Source organism: Podarcis gaigeae (genome assembly GCF_964106915.1).
Source record: "Podarcis gaigeae genome assembly, chromosome: Z".
NCBI lineage: Eukaryota > Metazoa > Chordata > Lepidosauria > Squamata > Lacertidae > Podarcis > Podarcis gaigeae.
The window spans coordinates 30723909-30747081 of NC_139691.1; the positions used below are offsets into that span (position 1 = coordinate 30723909).

General features: G+C 42.5%; 1 protein-coding gene across 9 annotated transcripts in view; it reads left to right on the top strand.

Moving 5' to 3' along the window:
- Window positions 1-23173, top strand: part of DACH2 (dachshund family transcription factor 2) — a 324778-nt gene that overhangs the window by 63028 nt on the left and 238577 nt on the right. The window contains exon 1 of one of the 9 annotated variants that reach the window (XM_083722212.1): window positions 15350-15459. The exons of the other annotated variants lie outside the window; for them this stretch is intronic. Within the exon in view, the coding sequence (XP_083578338.1) occupies window positions 15365-15459 (95 nt within the window). The 5' untranslated portion in view covers window positions 15350-15364. Of the gene's footprint in view, window positions 1-15349; window positions 15460-23173 lie in introns of those variants that run through there. 9 annotated transcript variants of the gene reach the window in all.

A 23173-nucleotide genomic window follows, 5' to 3' on the forward strand; every position in this document is an offset into this window, starting at 1 on the left:
GCATTCCCTTCAGCACGTACAGTTTGAAAGAGACACCGTACAAGGGCTCTTTTAAATGAAAAGGTAACACTATAGAGCTTGTTTAAGGAAACGAGAGATTGTGTGAGGATTTGCGTGTCGAGGTCCCCAAGCCACCCCCCAATAACTCACATCACACACATTATTTTTGTTTAAGGTTTTTTGGCAAAATTTTGGCCACGACTTTATTGAAATACATAAGCGTGAGTGGTTGTTTAGGCATTGGTTAAGACTATCTGTCCCCACGCCTGGGGACAGAACTGACTTCCGGGCACCACCGAAAGCCAGTAAGGGAAAACTATATCGGGGAGAAATGGAGCTGAGTCACAGGCCCTCACCTCTCCCAACATGCTCTCCGAGGCTTGCCGGCCCTAACCCAATTCCAGGGATTCGGATGAAAAGATGGCAAGCCCCTGGATTCCTTTAACGGAATTCCCTTTCCGCAGCAACCATGGAGGGGCAGGCCCAGCCTATCCTAACCCCTCCTCCAACCAATTTATAACCAATGCCTAACCACAACCTTACAAGTTGTGACGATTTGCTACGCAGTAGGCAAAAACCAAATGGCCCAGCCAGTCAGCCAAATGGACAAAATTCCTACCAGGCCTCTGCCCCAACGGCAGACGACCCCATGACAGGCATAGCAAGGTCAATGCAAAAAAACCCTTAATTTAGGGCGGGTGGGCGGGTGATCCGTTGCACGCAGCAAAGAGAAAGCTCCAGGCTGCGTGCAGAGTATTTAAAACCTTTTACCCCTCCCACCCAAATTGCAACATAACTTTTACCCCAGCAACCCAGCCATCCAATCGTTGCCCTAGGCCCTCTTTAGCAACCCTGCCTGGCAACAGAGGGGTGGCTTGGCAAACCTCACCGCAACATGTGCTCTCCATGAGGGAGAACACGCTTTCTTAACAATCTCACCTCCTTATTGTTGTGAACCACTGCTCAGTTACATGATGCAGGCAGTGAATTTTGGATCACTCCCCACCCAACCCAGAATAGGGCACGTCCCCTGGTTGTGAGGCATGGGGAATAGGAAGGAGGCAGAGGGACATAACAGCTCCCAGTGGAGGAGTTGTTATCGGAGTCTCAGTTGATAATGCTAGCAAGGGATAGTGGAGAGAGCAGCAGAGGTGGTGGGATGGCACAGGTGAATGGGGGGGGGGCGCGCTGGCATTTTCTGTTTTTGCTTCATGTGGCAAAAATGTCCTGAGCTGGTGATGGTTTTGTGGGAAATTAGCCTTTTCTCACCTTTCAGTGTGTCTTTAGCCAGTGATTCACATTTAGGAAAGTAGATCTAGCCAACTGCCCCAAGATAAGGCTAGAGTGTTTTGATTCCCAAGGGAAAGAATGTCTTGATTTGTTTTAAAGCCTTTTCTGCTGGTCTTCCCTGGTGGAGAAATGATTGCTGCTGCCCCATAGAAGGAACTCAGAATGTTAGTGTACCTATGTTTGGGGAGTAGCGTGTCAATTAAAAAAACAACAACAAAAGCAGCAGCAAAGAAAGGGATTCATGCTCTTTGTAATGGGTTTTATTTCCTGCAAAAAAATTGTGACACCCTCTCCAACAGGTAAATATTTTAAAAATTACTCCATGGATGCTAATGCAGATAAAGTCCATCATACAGTGTACTGGGCCCAGATAATCCGGTTGACTTTGCTTGCTGCTGACACTTACCACCCCAGTAAGTGGCGCTACCACCCCTGGCAAGCACCTCACCTCCTTCAGTATGTATTTTTAATCTAAAATACACCTTTTAATATACGTCTTGGTAATTTTCTTCTCCCTCCAGAGAACCCTGTTGTTGGCATCCATCTGTCTTAAGAGACAATGGAGTGTGCCTCTGGGAGCGAAGTCAAACTACAGATTTGCAGAGGTGCAAAAAATGAAGGTTAACTGATTTCTGATCCCATGTATTGGTCCAGAAAGCATAGATCAGGCCTGCTTACTTAAAAAAAAAGAGCCTGCACAAAATCTATGGCCACCTTTAGTCTGGAGTTGAACTCCTCCTGTGGCAACTACTTAGAAGTAGTACTACTTAGAAGTATTTCTAAAGGCAGCCTTCGTCAACCTGGTGCCCTCCAGATGATTTAGACTGCAAACCTGGCCTCTTCTGGTAGGTCTGGGTAAGACCCCCTCTCTGAAATTCTGGAGAGCCATTGATAGCCTGTATAGACAGTGCTGAGCTAGACAGACAAGTGATCTGATTTCCCATTTTGGAATTGTACAGAAAATTCCCTGTTTGTGCATGTTCAGCACGCACACAACCACTGATGCGCACACGTTTTTTGGAACCAGAAGCGGGCAGAGCAGCTTTTGTGCATCCCACTGTGTCTCAGAATGCAACCTCTGCACAGATGTGAAGTTGCCTGTATTCTAACAATGCTGGAGAACGCCAGATTGGCAAAGATTGCACGTTATTTTTCTATCCAATTTTCATTAGGATTGCTTCTATCAATTCTATTCCCCCCTCTACCATGACCCATTCTAGTTAAATTCTCCCTATCTTGGGAAATACATAATATTATCCTTCAGGTTGATGAGTTATGGCTTAGTTGTGTGTCTGTTTTGACAGGTAAGCTCAGTAATTATGCAGTGCAGGGCTTTAGCTGTGGTGGCACCATGCTTGTAGATTTTTATTATTATTTTCTAGTCCTATAAATGATGTAGCTTCTACCTCGCCCAATGTCCGAGTCAGCTTGCCATTGTTATTCAATTAACATCCACCATGAATGAAAAATTATGACACCTCAGACAGTGTTAATTAGGTCCTAAGGTCAACTACCAAAGCACCTTTCTTAATAAGGAAGCCTCTCCAAAAAAGGGGTGGTGATAATCTAGGCTATAGGACTGGTTCAGTTGCCCTTGTGAATGTTGCCTTTTGTGAAGGCTTCTTTCCAGATCAGTAGCCAGATGTTTTTTTTTTGGGGGGGGGGAGACTGAGCCAAGGCACATTAGCCTTATAGACTTATCATTATTTAATGGTATTATTTTTTTTGTGAGGAGTTAGGTATGTAAAACATTGGCTTCCTTCAAATATCCACAAGGAAAAGAGTCAGATTCTCAAATCCCAAAATTCAAAGAATATACCGTATTTTTCCGTGTATAAGACTAGGTTTTTTTCCTTAAAAATGATTAAAAATTAGGGGGTGTCCTATACATGGATACATCTCCCCCCATTTTCTTAAATCTGAGTCCTCAAAAATAGGGGGCGTCTTATACCTGGGGGTGTCTTATATACGGAAAAATACGGTACTTAACATGGGCCGGGAACCTACAACCCATTCATAGCTACAGAACTGCCTCTTTCTCTCTCTGATGTTTTTTCCCCCCTTTTAAAAGAACTAATGGAGAGAGATGTGATGGACACGACGTGCAGATTTTAAATAATGGATTGTTTAATGGAATCATGAATAAATGGTAACAGATTTGTCTGTCAAAAATTAAATAGTGGTATTTCTTTGATTAATATCAGAATCTAATCTAAAATAGTTTTAGCCATTTCATACAGGTGACATCTGTGCTTAAATATAATTTTCCTCTCCCTGTTCTGGCATGACTGTTAATTACTTACTCAATGTAGTTCAACATTTAGTTAATAAATATGTCAAGCTTTTACCATGGTGTTCTTTTTGCAGAGTTGTGAATTTGCAATTAGTTTTAGATTTACTACATGGTGACAGACAGTGCTGTATAAATAGAGGTTAAACACACAATTTACATATTAATTTCATGATTCATTTATTCAATGATTTATGTGGATATAGATTGTATTTAATCTCTGTGCTGTAGTTGTTTGAAGCATGACGAACAGAGTCGCTATACTGGCAGAGCAATAATGATCGTTGCATTGAGCTACTGGAAGCTTGGAAGAAGAAGAAACACTCATGAAAGATTTGGAAACATGAGTGTTTATTAGCCTTAATGCTGGGGAGGTGGGTGGGCAGAGGGATAAAAAGTAGATTGATAGAAAGTAGGGATTATCTTTTTTTCAAAAATACCCATGGAATAAGGATTGTATGTGTGCATTGTGTGTATGTATACATACAGGAAATGCAAGTTGTACTCTGAGGAAAGCTGATTTCTGCGAGGTGCAAATTTGCATTATGAAAATTCCATCATTTATTGCTTTCCTGAAAAACACAATTTGTATCTTCATCTTCTTTGGAAAATCCGAACTTGTTGCTAATGCTTATGGCACACAGATGTACAAATATAACCAGAACTGGACAATGTGTAAGTGTCTCATTTCACACTCGCTTAAATCATGAATGCCACCGCCCTTTGTGTACTTTTTTGAGAGCAGTTGCTATTGGATTCCATAAGACTTGCTAGTACATAGGACTGGACTGTAAGAATCTGTTTATAGATTCAGTGGGATCTAACATGTAAACCTTTCTTGAGCTCTACTGCTTTCATCTGCAGACTTGACCCAGTTTACTTTGCATGCAGTTTTTTCTTACATGGCGATTGTATCAAATACACCTTTTTTTCTGAGTTATTACATAAGTTCATCAAATGTCTTGCATGGTGTGATAAGTACTAAAAAGGCACTTTCCCTAAGATATCGCGACAGGAAATACCGGATGTTTCGATTCACCTCCGGGTGCAATACTCATGATGTTTCATTGGTGCAAGAACTCTTGCATATGATTCTGTTCCCTTCTGGCCTTCCTTGGTTGGCTATAGGATTCTTCTATATGAGCCTACCCCTGAACTGAGATCTTGCTGCATGTGCCTTCTCCAGCTGAATCAAAGTGGTGGCAGTAATGATTCTTAGCATGGATGGTAATGCTGTCGAACCTCCGTCCATAAGGACACACACTTTCCTCCTTTTTCTTTTTTCAGGCGACTGGTATTTTTCCAATGGGCTTTTGGGGCTGAATGATTCCTCCGGATCTGCACCTATTTACTGCTGTTTAATGTTTGTTTCCTGATGTGTGATGAATTGCTGCCAACTTTCATTTTGCTGTCTTGATTATGGTTGTAGTGATAATATTTGTACATTGGGCTTTTAAAACAATGGCTTTGCTACCTTGTGGATTTTTGAATGGACACGCTGGGTTGAAATGATAAATCTAGGCTTAGTGTAAGGGCGTCTTTCTCCCCACAATTGGAGTCAGCAGGGAGGAAGCACCTTTATTGATTTTTTTTTTTTTAAAAAAGCAGGTTGCAGAGTTCAAATCTGGCTTTCCGACCCCTTGAAATTGGGAGCTGTTAAGGAGCCGAGATGGAAGGGAGCAGGTGCCAAACAATATTTAAATGACAGTCTCGGCAAACTAAATATTGAATTGCTGTGTCACTTTTTGTGAAAGAATAATCTACTTAAAGAAAATCGTTGCAAACTGCCCCTGACATTTGTTCTGCAGAAATTATTTTCACTTTATCTTCTGCATTGAAGCTCCCCCTTCTTTTAATCAGCCCAACAAGTTGTTGAAACTGCTTGCAATGAAAGAAAAAAAATAAAGGGTGGGTGGGAGAAGGTAATTGACTATTTTATCAAATGTTTGCAACAAAACAGACTCTGTGAGTCATAAATGAAGATTAAAACTCTTGATGGCAGGGAGGAATAAATAAGAATGATTTATTATCCGAAGCATCAATATGCTGTAGCTTCAGAATTTTATTTTTTTTAATAAATGAAGGCTGTAATCCTATAATATTTAACTGGAAGTAAGCCCTATTGAATTGGGGGGGGGCTTACATCTGAGTAGACATGCATACAATTGTGCTGTTAAGAAATAAAACAAAACCTGTTCATCCTCCCTTTCCTGCAAGGATGCAGGTGCTTCTCGTCTTAACCAAGCCAAGGAAGATGCATAAATGTGTACTTGAGATCAGGAAACAGGTAGGTAAATATGTCAGAGGAGAGACCGGCTTCTGTAAGACTTCATTTGAGCAAAAGAGACAGTAATAAAATAACTGTGTCAAAGCAACTCTGTATGCACTTCACAAGGGGCAATGTGAGTTTACTTACGGTGTATTAACTTGTAAAACGTCAGTGCCTTGAAATGAAAACTATCTTAATCTCCCTTAGTTGCTGGATATTGGGACTCTCACAACAGTTGCAGAAAACATTAATGAGGAGGTTTTGTAATTAAACTCTCCCTGGATTTTTGGGGGGAAATAGGCCCCAAACAAATGTCAGTGCACAAGTGGACTCTGGTGGGATCTTCTTGGCTCTGTGACACGCTGCAGCCAAGGTGATTCTAAAATGGATTTAGTTCCAAGGACAGATTGAGAGGCCCGGAGGGCCACATTTGGCCTCTGGGTCTGAGGTTGCCCACCCTAGACTGGTCAGAGCATGGACCGTTTGCCAGTTATTGGCCTATTGCATAGCAGAACCCCTATTGTCCAGGCTTCAGATACTGGAGGATCCATAGTAGAGAGGACCTAAGATGAAACTGAAATTGAGGCATGACTCTCCATGCTGTCTTCTCTGAATGCCATGCCTGCTGAAGAAGGTAGGCAGCAGCATGCTATTGTACTTGACCAGGAAATCCCTGCTTGGTTATGATGCTTAGTGAGTGCTGTTAGGCAAATATTGATCTCTTCCAACCTGTCACCACAGAGAAGAGTCATCTGCATGTTGGCTTGAGTTTCTTGGAGAAAAAGTGGACATAGCATTGTAACTGATCCACGGGTTAGGGGGCGCAAATCCACGTGTTAGGGGGCGCAAATCCATGGGTTAGGGGGCGCAAATTACTTGCCTTGCCCCGGGTGCTGACAACCCACGCTACGCCACTGCAGCCACAAAATGTGTGGGGTGTTTTGGCATACAACTCACACCAGGCTTGTTCTTTGAATAAGCTTGCTAGAGATCATGAGAATTGTTGTTTGACAAACATATAGGGACTCAGGTTTAAAGAGCACTGCCTAATTTTCAAGAAGCATATGCAGACTCTAAAAAGTATGCAGGGGAAGAAAGTGATCCCCCCCCCCCCGCTGAAAAGTTGACCATGGGAAGCCACAAGTGGAATTCAAGCTTGATAGTGTTCTCCCCACCTGTGGTTCCCAGAAACATTGCTACCTCAAACTGATAGCAAACTCGTTCTCACTTTTAAGAAGCCAAAACAGTAAGGCTGACCTTGGTCTTCGAAATAAACAAATGTCGCTCAGTTGGCATGCCAGTGGCGAGTTTTCAAACCTCCAGGAGTTGGGTTCCTTTTTTGCTGAGTGGTGAACCAGATCCTTTCAGACAAGATACGAGCTCAGCAGCACTTTCCTCAATTGCGTTCTTTAGAAACTAGGAAACAGAGGCATGCTGCGTCTGCCAGTGAAGATTGTACACAGTCATGATGGTTATTAGGCACTAATAGGTTTTATCCTCCTTGGATTTTTGTGTAAACTCTTTTTAAAGGCAGCCAAGTTGGTGGCCATTAGTCCATACTGTTGTAAAGAGCAGAATTTGTGGAAATTCAGAATTCTCTGCCAAGGGAATTACAGTGGGATTCCCTGCTAGTAGACAGCCTTAAAACTTTTGGATTTACCACATCACTGATAACCTGAACAGGCTTTTGACATGTAAATATGTTTTATAATTGTATGTGTGTGTTTTTTAAAATAAGTATGGCATAGTGTCGCTTTCACCTGCCCATGGAATTGCCCTTTCTTGGACCTTGATGTGGAAAGATTCTACTTTAAAAGCTCAATTACTGATTTTGCTCTATTTGGAATGTCTCACGAAGAACTGTTTGTTCACTATTTGCATGCACTGTGCAGAGCTAAAACATATCCGTCTCCGTTCTGCCTGACTTTTCATATCCACCAGCTGTGGGTCTGTTGTTGCAGCTCCGTAAACCTCTGACATCGTATAAAGCATTCTAGAGCTCTTTCGTACTTTCTTGTAAAGGTGATCCTTGGAAATTGTTTGTTGAATAACCCCATGGTATACTGTACATCATTTTTATTCTTTGTAATAAAGATGGAGAGGCTACATACCATCTGCACAAAGTTGGTTGGATGCTTGTATAAAACATTATGTTCCACAGCCACATAGATCTCAGGAGCTGCAATATATTCACTCCCTTGCTATTTTCATTCCAGTGGAAACTCTTCCCAGTCTCCATGCAATGCAACTGGGAATGTTTTCAAGGTTGGGGTGGACTGAAAGTTAGATTAGGCTTATCTGGATCTATTTTTAGCTCCCCCAAACTATGTGAGTGATTCTGAAAATTTTTTCAGAGGTTTTGTGGTAGTGGTAGAGTTTACCGTGGCAGTTAGCGGCAGCCTTTTCTCTTTTTATATAACATAAGATACACACAGGAGTATACACTTAAAGTCAAAATACCAGCAGATTTTTTTTCAGGCAATGAATGGGCAATAATTGAAGAAGCTGCAGGCCCGACCCATCTGATGGAAGGAAGCGATTTTGTTTAGCTATCCATGTGAAATATGTAGTGCTTAAATCAGCTTAACTTTGGCTGTATAGAGTAAGAAGTTTATTCATTTCATTTCCGTGGTTGTCCAAACACACAATCAAGTTGTAGTGGCGTTTGCGTATTAAATCAGGTGTGGTTTACCCAGACATTTGGCTTTTCAGATGTTGCTGAACCACAACTCCCATCATCCCTGCCAATTGGCCATGTTAGCTGGGGCTGATGGGAATTGTAGTCAAGCCGCATCTGGAGGGCCAGAGATTCCCCACACTTCCTGTGTACCAAAGAAAGTCAACCTGCTTCCCGAGGGCCTCATTTGGCCCCAATGCCTCTTGATGCTCCCCATGCCTCCATCCCATTCCTCCTCCTTCCTTCTTGTTTCTTTCCCATTTATTTTTCCAGGATTCTAAAAATGCCTCCCTTATATAGAAGGGACAGTGTTTTACTTTCCTTACAATTTTGTCATAGAATAATTGCTTTGCACTTCCAGAATCAAAATTTGTAATATGAAAAACAGATTTCCACTCCCCTTCTGTTGCTGGTTCAAATTTGCCTGCTCATTTAAGATGTTCATTAAATAATTCGTTAATTAAATTTATGTATGTCATGCTCCTCCTCCTAAAGGAACACAGGGCAGCAAACACACAAAATGATGAAACAGTTAAAACATTTAAAACAATTCAAATACAGATGTAGGTTGGAAAAGATCCTTACTTAAATGACATGCTGGAAGATGAAGGTCTTCAGTAGGCAGTACAATTGCTAGAAGATATGTTGAGTGAAATGATTATCAGCACACTCCCATTCATAGTTACTCAGAAGTAAGACCCTTGGGACGCGGGTGGCGCTGTGGTCTAAAAACCACTGAGCCTAGGCCTTGCTGATCAGAAGGTCGGTGGTTTGAATCCCCGCGACGGGGTGAGCTTCCGTTGCTTGGTCCCTGCTCCTGCCAACCTAGTAGTTCAAAAGCGTGTCAAAGTCAAGTAGATAAATGGGTACTGCTCCGGCAGGGAAGGTAAACGGCGTTTCCGTGCGCTGCTCTGGTTTTGCCAGAAGTGGCTTAGTCATGCTGGCCACATGACCCGGAAGCTGTCTGCGGACAAAACGCCGGCTCCCTTGGCCTATAGAGCGAGATGAGCGCCGCAACCCCAGAGTCGTCCGCGACTGGACCTAATGTGCAGGGGTACCTTTACCTTTAATGTTACTTTTAAGACCCTTTGGAGCTTATGATCTAGTAAGTATGTTTAAGGGTGTAGCCTAATTCATTAATGAACGGACAACAAAACAATCAATCAATCAATCAATCAATCATACTCAAATAAATAGAGCAACGGCTATGAGAAATCAAGTATTGAGGAATATATATATATGCTGGCTTTTTAAAGTGGTGTCTCCTGTTTGTGGAATCCACATCCCAGGGAAATGTGCCTGGCACCATCATTGGCAGTATTTAGGTTCCAGGCTGAAACATACTTATTTATTAGCGCTTCAGTTAGTGGCTGCTGTGAAGCTCATCTTTTAGCGAGGTGGGGTATGTCTTATTATTGTTTTGTTGGATGAGCATTTTAGGAATTTTGTTGTTGTTGCATGTTGTTTTCCTTTCTTTTTTGCTTTGATATGGTTTTAGCTTTTTGTAGTTTATCATGTCAAGTCAGAGCAACATCTTCAAAAAGCTACCTCTCTCCCCAAACTCCAGGGCAGTGCAGAGATGCAGCTGCTGCTTTTTTATTAATTATTATTAATAGTAGTATCCAGTCTTAGTCCTACTCAGAGTAGACCCATTGAAGTTAAAAAGGTTCATTACTTTCTGAGTAGGACTTTGTTCAATATAACCTAATTTGTATTTCAACCAGAAAAAAGGTGCTAATCTCCACCTTTTCACAGATAGTATTGGGTATAACAGCTCACTATTAATTTAAACGTAATTTAAACTGTATTTATTATGGTGATTATAGCAGCTGTTTAATTATGATGAAGGCAGTGGATTTTGTGACAACTTGGGAAATAAAGTAACAATGCTTTCACTAAAAGATCCCCACAAGTATTTTTGAGGGAAAATAATAAATAGAAATTATGAGTTGCATTCATAATTGAATGGGGTACAAAAAACTGTACTTGTCTCATAAGAAGTTGATTTAAGTGAAGCACTGTCCACCTATTTTGGTATTGTCTACACCAGTGGCTCACAATTAGCTGAGTAATGTGGACCCCCCTTGTTTTTCTAGAGCCAAGCCATGGACCCCACTTATCAAAATTGATGGGATTATACATTCCATTGTATCAATATTCTATTCGTGTTATACGTTCCAGTGTGTAGGAGCAGATGGGTGCATCCAGTTGTTTTCTTGCAGTAATTTATCAATGCAGATGTGCCCATCAGACAAGCGGAGGGCAATATGGTGAAGATGAACTGAAGGAACAGGAAACTCTGGTGAGATGCAGATGCCCTTGTTTCAGAATTAATGTTTGAGATTCTCCTAGCTTTATTATTCATTTTTAAGGCAGTCTTCTCTAGGGTAATTTCCCCTTAAGGTATGTACTGTACCAACATACCAAGTGCAATATATCAGAATCAGGGTGCCACGAAACACCAAAAAGAACTGTAAAAATAGTACAGCCCAGCGATAAAATTAGCAACAGCAATAACATCCCAGCACAATGCTACTCAAATAGTTTAAAATTGATGTAAAGGCATGGTGCGTAGAGCAAGTCAACAAGGTTGAATAAGGGCCCAAACCCAAGAAGGTGGCCCACTGACAAAAGGCCTTTGGATCAGTCCTTGTCTTAACCTTTGCAACCCAGTTATTCACCAACCTCTCTCCTTCTCTAGCCCAGGCCTCTGTGAGAAGGACTAGTGAAGGCCACTGTCTGCTTCCTTATTGGCTCCCTTCATGGTAGCAAAGATGAGGAAGAAGAGCAGTAGCAGCTGAGAATGGAGGTGAGAAGGTGGACTTGCTGAGGGAAGGAGATGCTAATCTAGGCCCTGCTAGGGCTCCGTATGCATCACACCCGGAAGGTTAGGCATGTTTTATGGACACAGTTGAGCAGCCATGGTAGACATGCTGTGTATGTGTCTTTCCTGTACAAGCTGTTTAGAGCTTTGTACACATGCTGGCTACTTTTGATAAGGCTCCTTCGTTTCAGTTACATTCAGTAGTCTGTGTGTTATTTTTTATTTTGTCAGCTTTACTCCATGTTCCACTGTGTTGCTCCTGAGCAAAACTGAGCCTTGACTGGAATCCAGTGAATGTTAGCGCATTAGCTAGGCATAGTGTGCACTGATGCTGATTGGATTAATGAATTAACAGGGAGGGGCCTTTTTCAGTGGCTCTCCAAAACTCAGAACTGTCACTGATAGCACCCATGCCTGTCTAAGACAGTGGCAGAGAACCTTTGACTCTTCAGGTGTTTCTGGACTACAGCTCCTATCAGCTGTTGGCCATGCCTGCTGGGACTGATGGGAGCTGGAGTCTATGAACATCTGAAGGACCACAGGTTCCTCATCCCTGAGAAGGCAGCTTGACCAAATGAATCTTTAAATCCCTTTGTTGGCAGGCGATCCCAGATTCAATCCCTGGCCTCTCCAGGGAGGGCTGGGAGAAACCCTGAAATCCTGGAGAGCTGCTGCCAATCAGTGTTGACAGTACTGAGATTATCTGCCCAATCTGATTGGGTATAAGGCAGCTTCCTATTTCTGTACTGGGTAGAATTTTGCAAATGTGACACTAGACCTGAGAAGATTAGGGTAGAATTCAGGAGGAATGGAAGTTGGTCAGAATGACCTAGAGGATGAATGAAGGAATCTCTCTCTTCCATAGAAAAGGTTCAATATGGCCAGTATTGTGTCCATTTTTGTTCTGTTATCAATTCACTTTGGGAAACGGTACTTTTTTAGGAATGGAAAATTGTCACTGGAAGGATCTAATAGTGGGAAACTCACCTTGTCCCTCATCCCTGCATAATTTCCCACCTGTTTCAAATAGGTGACAGTAAGAGCTGTTCGGCAGTGGAATTTGCTGCCAAGGAGTGTGGTGGAGTCTCCTTCTTTGGAGGTCTTTAAGCAGAGGCTTGACAACCATATGTCAGGAGAGCTCTGATGGTGTTTCCTGCTTGGCAGGGGGTTGGACTCGATGGCCCATGTGGTCTCTTCCAACTCTATGATTCTATGATTCTAGGTGCTTTGAGTAGAGAAACTGGTGGGGCCAGGAGCCAAGATGAAATGTGGCAAGTGAGAGGATGGAGCTGGGACAGAATCGGGAGTTATAAGCTGACTTCTCAGATCCTAATATTTTGGTGGTTTTGGTGATCAGACCAGAAAAAATACTAGTTTTTGGTTGGTATCCCATTCTGTAAAAATGACACAACATTGTCATTCTGAATGAAGTAATTTTACTAAGTCACCCCCACCACTACCACCACCACTGTGAAATCAGTCCATGGAAGCATTCTAACGTTTAAGAAACAGTGCTCCCTTATCAGGGTTTATCCTTGTGGCCTCCCCCCGCCCGTGAGGCATGGATACTGGTATAAGGAACAAGCTTATCACATGAAGATTCTCAGCCCGAAATCGTTTCAATGTTTTATGAGGTCTCTCCTAATTATAGCTTTTTAATTAGTGCAAGTCGTTAGTTTCTGATTAGTTTACAAAAGAATAAAAAAGGAGGAGGTTATTGCTCTTTAATAAGACTCCTAGATTTGAATTCTTAAACATTAAGTGTGGTGGCGGGGGCTGAGTCTTGGGGGCTGGCTGGTGGACAACATAAGAAGTCGTCCAGGGTTGTAGCCAATGAAGTTTTTACTCACAGTGGATCCATCAGTAATACTAATAAATTTCATGGTCATAAATTTCAGTGGCTCTATTCTTGATAGGCATTGGCTACAAGCCCTACCTCCCTTCTTGAAGAACACTAGCTTTTAGTCAGTGATGTACAGTCCACTTCAACTTCTGTAGAATAGAATAGAATAGAATAGAATAGAATAGAATAGAATAGAATAGAATAGAACAGAATAGTTGGTAGGGATCCTGAGGGTCATTTAGTCCCTCCTGCAACGCAGCTGGCCAATAAGCTGGATCAAACCTGCGGCCTTGGCGTTAACAGCCCCATGCTCTAACCCACAGAGAAGATGCTCTGGGTCCAGAAGTGGAATGACAGACAGGGGGTGTGGGCAGGAGTATGAGTTTCAGGAAGCATAGGTCCCATCTGCACTATACATGTAAAACAGTATTATACCACTTTTATTGCTTTCTCCCAAAGAAAGTTGAAAATCCGAAGCCCCCTGTATTAAATGGCCGTAGCAAAGTTTCTTTCAGAGGTTATAAGAAACAACGATCATTATGCCCTAGATAAAACAAAATGACTTCCTTGGTTTCTTCCATCTGTCTGTATGGCCGTTTTAACTGTATCTTGTTTTGAAATTGTTTTGTGGGTCTTTGGACCACAATAAAGTATTATTATTATTATTATTATTATTATTATTATTATTTGCTAGGGAAGGCTTTTTTCCCATCTGGGTGCCACCACTATGAAGGTTTAATGTAGAAGGAGCCCTGCTGAAGACCTTAGTCTACAGCAGGGACAGGGAACCTCAGAGCCAAGTGTGGCCCTTCAGGTATCTCTCTATAAACAGTTCTAGTTTGGAACTGATCCTATGTTCTAAAAGAAACCAGTCATCAAACTTATTTCCAAAATATGCTTAGCCTTGCAAGTTAGAAGCAGAAGTTTCTAACAAAAGTTGCTATGCCCCTTTTGCCTCTTGCTCCACTTTCCACTGGCTTGGGGCCTCATGAGAGCTGTTTTGGAAGTGAATATGGCCTTTAAAGTAAAGGTAAAGGTACTCCTGACTGTTAGGTCCAGTCGTGGACAACTCTGGGGTTGTGCACTCATCACGCTCTATAGGCCGAGGGAGCCGGTGTTTGTCCACAGACAGCTTCTGGGTCATGTGGCCAGCATGACTAAGCTGCTTCTAGCAAACCGGAGCAGCACACGGAAACGCTGTTTACCTTCCTGCCGGAGCGGTACCTATTTATCTACTTGCACTTGACATGCTTTTTAACTGCTAGGTTGGCAGGAGCACGGACCGAGCAACGGGAGCTCACCCCGTCACGGGGATTTGAACTGCTAACCTTTCGATCAGCAAGTCCTAGGCTCTGTGGTGTAGCCACAGCGCCACCCGCGTCCCTGAATATGGCCTTTAGGCTGAACAATATTCCCAATACCTGGTGGACAGGTAGACCCTTGTGGAAATAGGTGTTCTTCCAGGTGCCTTGATCCCAAATCATAAATGGCTGATGATATTTCTTTAAAATTATACAACAGTAGTATTGTTATTGTTTTTATTATTATCACCCAGCCTTAAGGACAAGGGAGCCTTAAAGGTCAAAACCAGCACTAAAACAGCTTGAAAGCCATTATAATTTATAACAGCCATTGACAAACTGAAGTGCATTTCTAATTTGCTTTTATTTTATTAAGCCGGGCTGTGCATTTGTCTGAGGTTGGGGACAGCAATCCCTTTAGTAAATAAAAATATTAGGTGCTTTAAATTTATCTTATACATACGTAGAACATTTCACTCAACGCAGGGCTCAAGGTGGTATCCATGGGAAGTGGAGGGCTCAGGTGGTCTCCCTTCAGATACCAACCAGACCCGAACCTGCTTAGCTTCAGCAACATAACTGTACTATGTACATCCAGGCCAGGTAATGAAGTTGCTCTTGCCTTTTATGCAGTGGCACAAGCACATTTCCTACTGTCTGACATCTGAACAGGCTCTGATTCATGCTGAGAGATGTGGTCTCTTAAGCTATACAAGTCTTGATCAGAAATACATCTGGATATGCAATTTTTGAGCCTGACATGTGTGATGCAAATGGCAGTTATAAGACTGTGCCAAAAATCAGCCTCCTCCTTCTTTTGTTTTGTTTTCCAGGTGGTGTATATTTGGAATCCTTGTGCTCTTGATTGTTATGTGCATTTTAGATTTAGACATCCTATTGCGATATTTTTATACTTTTCCTTCAGGGATCGTTATTCTACTGCATCCAGCACAGGAAGTTTCAAGGTCAGCATTACTTGAACAGTTGTAATAGTCCCAACAGAAAGATAAATATATATTGACTGTAGCTGAAGCTACGAATCTTGCAGTTGCTGAAGGTCAACGACCCCTCTGAGGTGCTCTTCAACCTTCAAATGTCTATAGGTTAAATCGCTGATGAATTGCCACACGCTTCTGAAGGGTGGAAATGCATAGACACTGAGATTGCAACCCTGAGCATAGCAAATCATGCACAAGTTCCACAGAATTCAGTGAGACTTATCCATGCATTGCAGATGGTAGATTTGCAAGTCTGTGTGTGTGTGTGTGTGTAGATGTATGTATGTGTAGTAAAGGGAGGAAAGACAGAATAGAGAGCAAACCAATATTTATTACAACCAAAGACCTAAAATAGGGTGAAGTAAATTAAACAAAAAACATAATTGTTTTGCGTTCAGTATGTCATAGCTTTTTGATTATTTTGATTACAAATTAATTATTGATTATTTTGATTACAAATTGTTTTAGCTAATTTGAATATTGTATTTTTACTTTGTTATAACCCACCCTAGGATGTTATCGTGAAGGCTGGGTATGCCACATGGGAGGGACAATGAGTTTCTGCTTTGCGTGCAGAAGGTCCCAAGTTCAACCACTGGCATTTCCTGGTACGGCTGAGAGAGACCCCATCTGAAACTGTATAAAACTAATGCCAGTCACTGTAGATCAACTTCCCCCAACCTAGAGCCCTCCAAATGTCACTAGGCTGCAACTCCCATTGTGCCTGACGATTGGCCATGCTGACTGGGGCTGATGGGAGTCAAACAACATCTGGGAAGCCCCAATTTGGAAGAGGCTAGGTAAACAACATTAAACTAGAGATGTCAATGGTCTGACTTGATATGCATTTGTGAGTGCAAGCTTTAGCAGGACCATTCTGGGGTTAAGGGGACATGCCTAGTTCAGAACAGGAGGCTATGTTCACCACCTTCAAACCCCCAATGATGTGGAAGGCACTGTTCTGTTGATCAGATAAAGTCAATGGGACTTACTTCTGAGTATACATGTATAGCATTGCTCTGCAGATCAGGAAATCCCCTCTCTGCTTGTTGTGTGGTGGGGTGCAGAACTATTCAAAAGTAATCAGAACCACTCAAAAGTCAATTAGCTGTGGAACCTAGAAGTGGCAACGCAATGGTCCAAGGTTGTGTACCACCTGACCCCCATCAGCTGCTGGTGATGGGAAGGAGAAATGAATAAGTCCATATTTTCAGGGAACCTGTTGTTTTATGATTCTGCAGGTGTAGATTGAATTTTAGAATTCCACATTGAAATGTGCTTCCTGCCATTTGCTTAATGTTTTTTTTTCCTCTGCCTGTTTAGCACCGGTAATATGGAAGGCATATTTACGTATAAATTTTAAAAAAATATTTAAAAATTAATCCCTAACCTTCATGAATATTGCATTGTTGACCCATTTATTTAACAGCTTACTAGAATACGGCCTAGTGCACCTCAACCATCCAATGCATTTTTAATTCAGCCCCATGGAGAGCAAATGCTCAGTTTCACCTGCGTAACAATACTGGACCATAAGCAAACTTATGAAGACCAACCTAATCAAGATGCAGTGCTTGCATCTCTGGGTGGTATCCTGCTGTAGGCAGCTGTTGCTTCCCTCTGTATATTCTGAGGCAGGGGTGGACAACCTACTGTCCACTGCCTAATTTCAAAAAACCCTCTGCAAGTGAGTAGTTAGACTTCCAGCAAGTTTTACCCTTCTTTCTGCAGGGAGTCTGCTAGGTGGAACAGGAGCGGGAGAGATAGAAGAGCAGCAAAATGCGAGAGAGAGAAGGAAGGAGTGGTCCGGCCCTTTGCTTTTGCCCATTGTTGACATGCAGTCTGAAACAGACTGCCCCACCTAGAGTGACTACACATCATTGGACTTCTGATTTTAAGTTGAAAGCTGCAGTTTGCAGAGTTCCTTTGATCTGTTCCAGATAACCCACCATTCAGCTTCTCTGGTCCTCAGTCATGCAGCACTTTATTAATTCCCTTTGCAAGAACTATGCTGTCAGTGCACGTGATTCTGTGTGGCTCTGTACATACTTATTTAGAAAACAACGGGAAAGAAAACAATGGGAAAGAAAACAGTGCACTTTTTGAACTTTGGCAAAGAACTTCAGGACTTTCCGAATCTGTCAGAGTTGTCACAGTGACACAATAGTGTGAGACTAGTGGGGAAATTAGCATTGGTCAGAGATTCCATTGTTTTACACATAAAAACTTAAGTGTTATATATATTCCAACATTTTAATTTTTAAATGTTCATCTTTCTCTTTCAGTGCTAAGGGGAAAAATATTCTTGAAATATAAAGGAACTGCCCTGTGGTCAAAGATAGTCTTAACTACCTGTCAATCAAAAGGAGAAATTTGTTGAGACACTTAATTACAAGATAATGTAGTCATCAAAATGTCGTTGTGGTAACTGACAGCTCATTTTGGACTGAAAGCGGAGAGCACCCTCCCCTGAGGTCAGAGATGTTCTGAGGTTAACTCAGTAATGACAAGTCCTTTATTATCACATTATGACATTGAAAAAAAATTGCAATTATACTAATAAATTAATAACAGTAATAAAATGACAGTCATAATTGCATAATATACATGTTGTCAACTACATTTTGGTGACATGGTTTGAATTTTTATTTTAGCAGCGTTATCTTATATGAAGTCATTCCAACTTAGCACAAACATTCCTTGCTTCTGAAGCTTTGGGTGATTGCACTTTCAGCAGCTTTTAGGCAAGAAATAGGAACAAAGAATGTGAACATTTTGAGGCCCCCTCCAAGTAATAAATGTCCGAGGCCTTTCCCCATTGCTTTTCTTCCAAACATGTGTATTTATAGATTTTGCTCTGAGAATTCCTATTCCATTATATTCTATCCCTTGATTTCCCTTCTCTTATTAGCTGGACTTAATCTGCATACAAGACTGAGTGTGGCTTAGCCATAAGTCCTTTTTATTGATACCATTCACTGGTAGAATATATAAAATAGTGAGTTCTTAGAGCATATATGGAGTGCTTCTTATTCACTGTTGCATAATCACAATCAGCCCCCTCGACACGCTGATGATTAGGAGAAGGGCTTCCAAATAAGAGGGCATGGTTTCTGAGCGTGTGAAATAAAAACCCTTCTTCCCACTCATTCATTCTAGGGATTCTTTTGAAATCCTCCCACCTGGTTTTGAATCTTGATCTTGGAGTTCCAAGTTGCCTGGTCTTTTCTATGGAGTGATAGCAATACTTTAGCGACCTGTCATTATTCTGAGCAGTTTGCTACAGCTAATTTGTTCAACCCGTTCTCCTCCTCCTGCCCAATGCACAGAAATGCTTGCACACACTAATAAAAGGGTAGCTGAACAAGGCAACTGGATGCGCCTCTGCCTGTGCTATGTTTCATCAGCTATGAACCTTTCTAAGAGAGAAGCAGAGGGCAGAGTAAATGAAGGGAAATGCAAGTTGTGGTAGACTATACATGCACTATTTCTAGAATTAATTCTAGAAATTGACCATGTTCAGCCAGAATGTTAGCATGTAGTAGTGAATGAGCCCATAGAATGGAACCAGAGATGTTAATCCCATGTTCATTCCTCCTCCCCTGTGCCAATGTCAGGATTAACACTTGATGCTTTCAGCAACCAGTGTTTTCTTCTAACAATCTCCAAGGAACTACCATGCAGTGTACGACACTCCAGGTGTGGTTGGACAACTATCCCTGATGACTGACAATGCTTGTTGAGGGCTGATGGAAGTTGGCATGCCATATATACTGGATAGAAGTGAAGAGACACAGCTTAGAACTGATCAGGCCTTGAGAATAAGTTTAACACATGTTCAAAATTGCACCACCTCAAAGTTGATGCAGCACTCCATGTGGGGTGCATTGCAGAAAGTCCTTGTTCTGTGTAGAGATGTAAAATTTCCGAAAATTTTGAAGCCATGGGGGGCGGACGTTTCCCCCCGGAAAAAATGGAAATTTTGGGAAAAATGGGAAATTAAATTGAAAAAAATTTCAGTGTGGAGTAGCTTTACAAATCGTGTGAAACACAGTGTATATAAAAGTATTGTGCTTGCAATAAACAGGTAACCACCCTCCTTTCCCTCAAAAGCAAAAAAAAGCAAGAAACCATCAACATAAAGAATAATCAGATTTGCCCCTTGTCACCAAAAGCAAATAAAGTTAAGGTCCACCTCAATATTTTAGCCCCATAGAAGGTCTACCCTTTGAATAGTGCTTTAAAAACAACAGAAGATATAACATATACATGCAGTTTATTCTATCTCATTTTCTGAACTACTATAATTTTCCATTTCTTCTTCCTCTTCCTCTTTGTCATTTTTCTCATGGACTTCTCAAAAGAAGTTTTTTTGGGGAAACTGTCCCCCCCCACTTTTTCCGTCCCCCCCCCCCGGCCTTCTCATCTCTACTTGGGGACAGCCAGGGCAAAGCGTAGGGCAATTTTTTTGCATGCCAAGCCCAGAAGGAACTAACATACAATTACTAAATAGTATGTTGCGCTAAGGCTTTGTTTGAAAGGAAAAGGAGTGTGTGTGCTTTTTAAATTGAATTTGTTATTATATATTATAAACCACATGATGGTAAGAGAGCTTCTAAACAGTTTACAAAAATATACAACAGAACATTAAAATGATTGATAAAACACAGTTAAAAGCAGGTACTTAAGAGTATTCAAAAGCTGATTAAAGTCAGCAGTGGTTAAAAGGAAGTACAGTGGTACCTCGGGTTAGGAACTTAATTCGTTCTGGAGGTCCGTTCTTAACCTGAAACTGTTCTTAACCTGAGGCACCACTTTAACTAATGGGGCTTCCCGCTGCTGTGCAATTTCTGTTCTCATCCTGAAGCAAAGTTCTTAACCCGAGGTACTATTTCTGGGTTAGCGGAGTCTGTAACCTGAAGCATCTGTAACCTGAGTTACCACTGTAAATCGCATGCAGCTTCTACGTATTCAGATGGGCTGGCCCTAACGAAAATGTTTTGAGCAGTTGCCAGAAAGGGTACAGTGAGAGCACATGCCTGGTGTCAGTCAGCAGGGAGCTCCGATGTGTGGGTGCTGGAAGGCCTGGGGGAAAATGGAGGGATAGGACAGGTTTTTTTCTGTTTTTCCCCAAAGCCATTTTTCAGGGGGGGGGGGACAGGAAAAAACCTGTCCCCCCCCCCAAATTTTTCTGTTTTCCCCCCAGGCCTTGCCATCTCTAGTTCTGTGCTTTGCCCAAATCAGTCTTCCCAGTTGTCTTTGGTTTTATTTCCCTCTGAAAGCAGTTCCCATTTTTTCCTGAATCATCCTTAGGGCATTTGAGGACTTCTTTTAAATTTAAGGCAGTGTGGGATTTTGAGTTCATCTTATTGTCACAAGGTTCTCCAGTAGCCTTCAGATTCCCCAGACGCCTACACTTTTTGATTCTGAAAAAAGAGGAGTGAGAGCCAAGGGCTATTACTCCTCCCTATGAGAGGAGTGATAAAGGTAAAGGTAAAGGTACCCCTGCCCGTACGGGCCAGTCTTGACAGACTCTGGGGTTGTGCGCCCATCTCACTCAAGAGGCCAGGGGCCAGCGCTGTCCGGAGACACTTCCGGGTCACGTGGCCAGCGTGACAAAGCTGCATCTGGCGAGCCAGAGCTGCACACGGAAACACCGTTTACCTTCCCGCTGGTAAGCGGTCCCTATTTATCTACTTGCACCCGGAGGTGCTTTCGAACTGCTAGGTTGGCAGGCGCTGGGACCGAGCAGCGGGAGCGCACCCCGCCGCAGGGATTTGAACCGCCGACCTTTCAATCGGCAAGTCCTAGGCGCTGAGGCTTTAACCCACAGCGCCACCTGCGTCCCAGAGAGGAGTGATAGCCAAGGGCTATTACTGAAGGCACCTGGGATGGCTGCCCACTGGGGATGAATTGTTGAAGGGAAGAAAAGACACTCAAAAACACCTCTTGACCACCTCAGAAGTTAAAGCAAAGACATAAAAACCCCACACTCCTCCACCCATGAGAATTTCACTCCAGTTTTTAAATTCAATTTCTTTTCTCAAGAAGAGGTGGAGAACGGTTGAAAAAAGAGCACCGAGCTAGCCCTTATGTTCAGTTCAGCAAAGGAAACAGCTCATTGTGTCCACATAGTCACCTCCTCCATTGATGAGTATGGGGAAGCCATTGCACATGCAGTGATGGAGCCCATAAGGACTCTAGGGCAATTAGCGTTTTACAGCAAGTACTCAAAAGTAAATGATTTTTAACTTTGCTAACTGAAGGAAGAGATACAGCCACAAAGCCCTTGTAAATGTGCTTCTGCCTCTCCAGTTTAATGTCGGGAATTAGATTTGCATTGATGCCACTACACAAATGGAGTCCCGTTTCCCGTCTGCTAAATGCTTACAGGGGATAGTTTCTTACAGAGAGAACTTGGTGCGAGCAAGCTGGATTTTATTTTTATTATTATTTTTGCTTACTCAGAGAGGAAACGTAAGTGAAATTCTTGTTGACAGAGGGTCTCCTCTTGCTCACCTTGAAGTCTATGCCAAAGGTCCTATTGATTTCATTGAGTAGCACTGTCCACCTTTGTTCTGGCTGGATCAAGACATGCTATAGGTGACAAGTAAGCATAACTCATACCTGCCCTTGGGGCCAGCCCTACCATTAGACAGAGTGAGGCAACCAGCTGGTAGATACTGTGGGTGGGGGCAACGGCAGCTCCCCCCATGCTATTTCTCATGAGCCCCCAGCCATTGTCCTCTGGGAGATTAGAGCTGTGTGCCACAGGCCTGTCATCAACCCCTTAAACTAGCCTTCTCCTGCAGATGCAGGGAAAGATGTTGTTGCACCTCTAGTGTTGAAGCCAGGCTACAGCTGCACTATACATTAAAAGCACTATTATACCTCTTTAAACAGTTGTGACTTCCCCAAAGAATCATGGAGCTGCAGTTTTTAAGGGTGTTAATTTCCTTTCACAGAGTTTTAATTCCCAGACTTCCTCAGGAAACTGGATTAATTGCTAAACCAATCTCAATAGCCATCTTGGAGGAATGGGAGAGGTCCAGACTCCATTCCAATAAACGTCTGGAACACTCCCCCCTTTTATCTCAGAGGGGCATTGGTGGCAGCCCTTTCCATTGCAGCTGAGAGGGGGGTCCCCAAGGCAGATCCCCTTCTCTCCCCTCTGGGAAGGAGATCCTCAAAATACCATGGTCTCTGGAGCAGCCTCTCAGCGACTATGGGATTGCAACCAGAATCTTAAACTTGGAAGATGGTGCGGACTGTAGAAGTTCCTACTTTATGCAAAATACAATGGATCGTCAGAAATAGAGATGATCCAGCCTAATGTCTGGATTTGACAAATAGCCAACTAAACTCTCACACCCCCCTTTAGTTTTTTCATCCTTTTGGCTGCATTTGCTGGACCGAATTTTCTTTCTGGTGGCATCTGCCCTGTTCACTCTCCTTTTTCTGACTTACATTATGCGATATCTCTGGGGTGCGCTTAAGAAAGGTCACCATCTGTGTACTTGGGGAGGGAAGAAGAGGAGAGATAGAGGTGCAACTCCTGGAACCAGGAGTTGAGGATTTTCTGATACTGAGCACAAATGCAAAAATGGCAGCATCCAGGGATTAATGAATAGCAGAAAGTGCTTTAATTTATTTGGAAGCAGTTTGTAAATGGTGTAGAGTG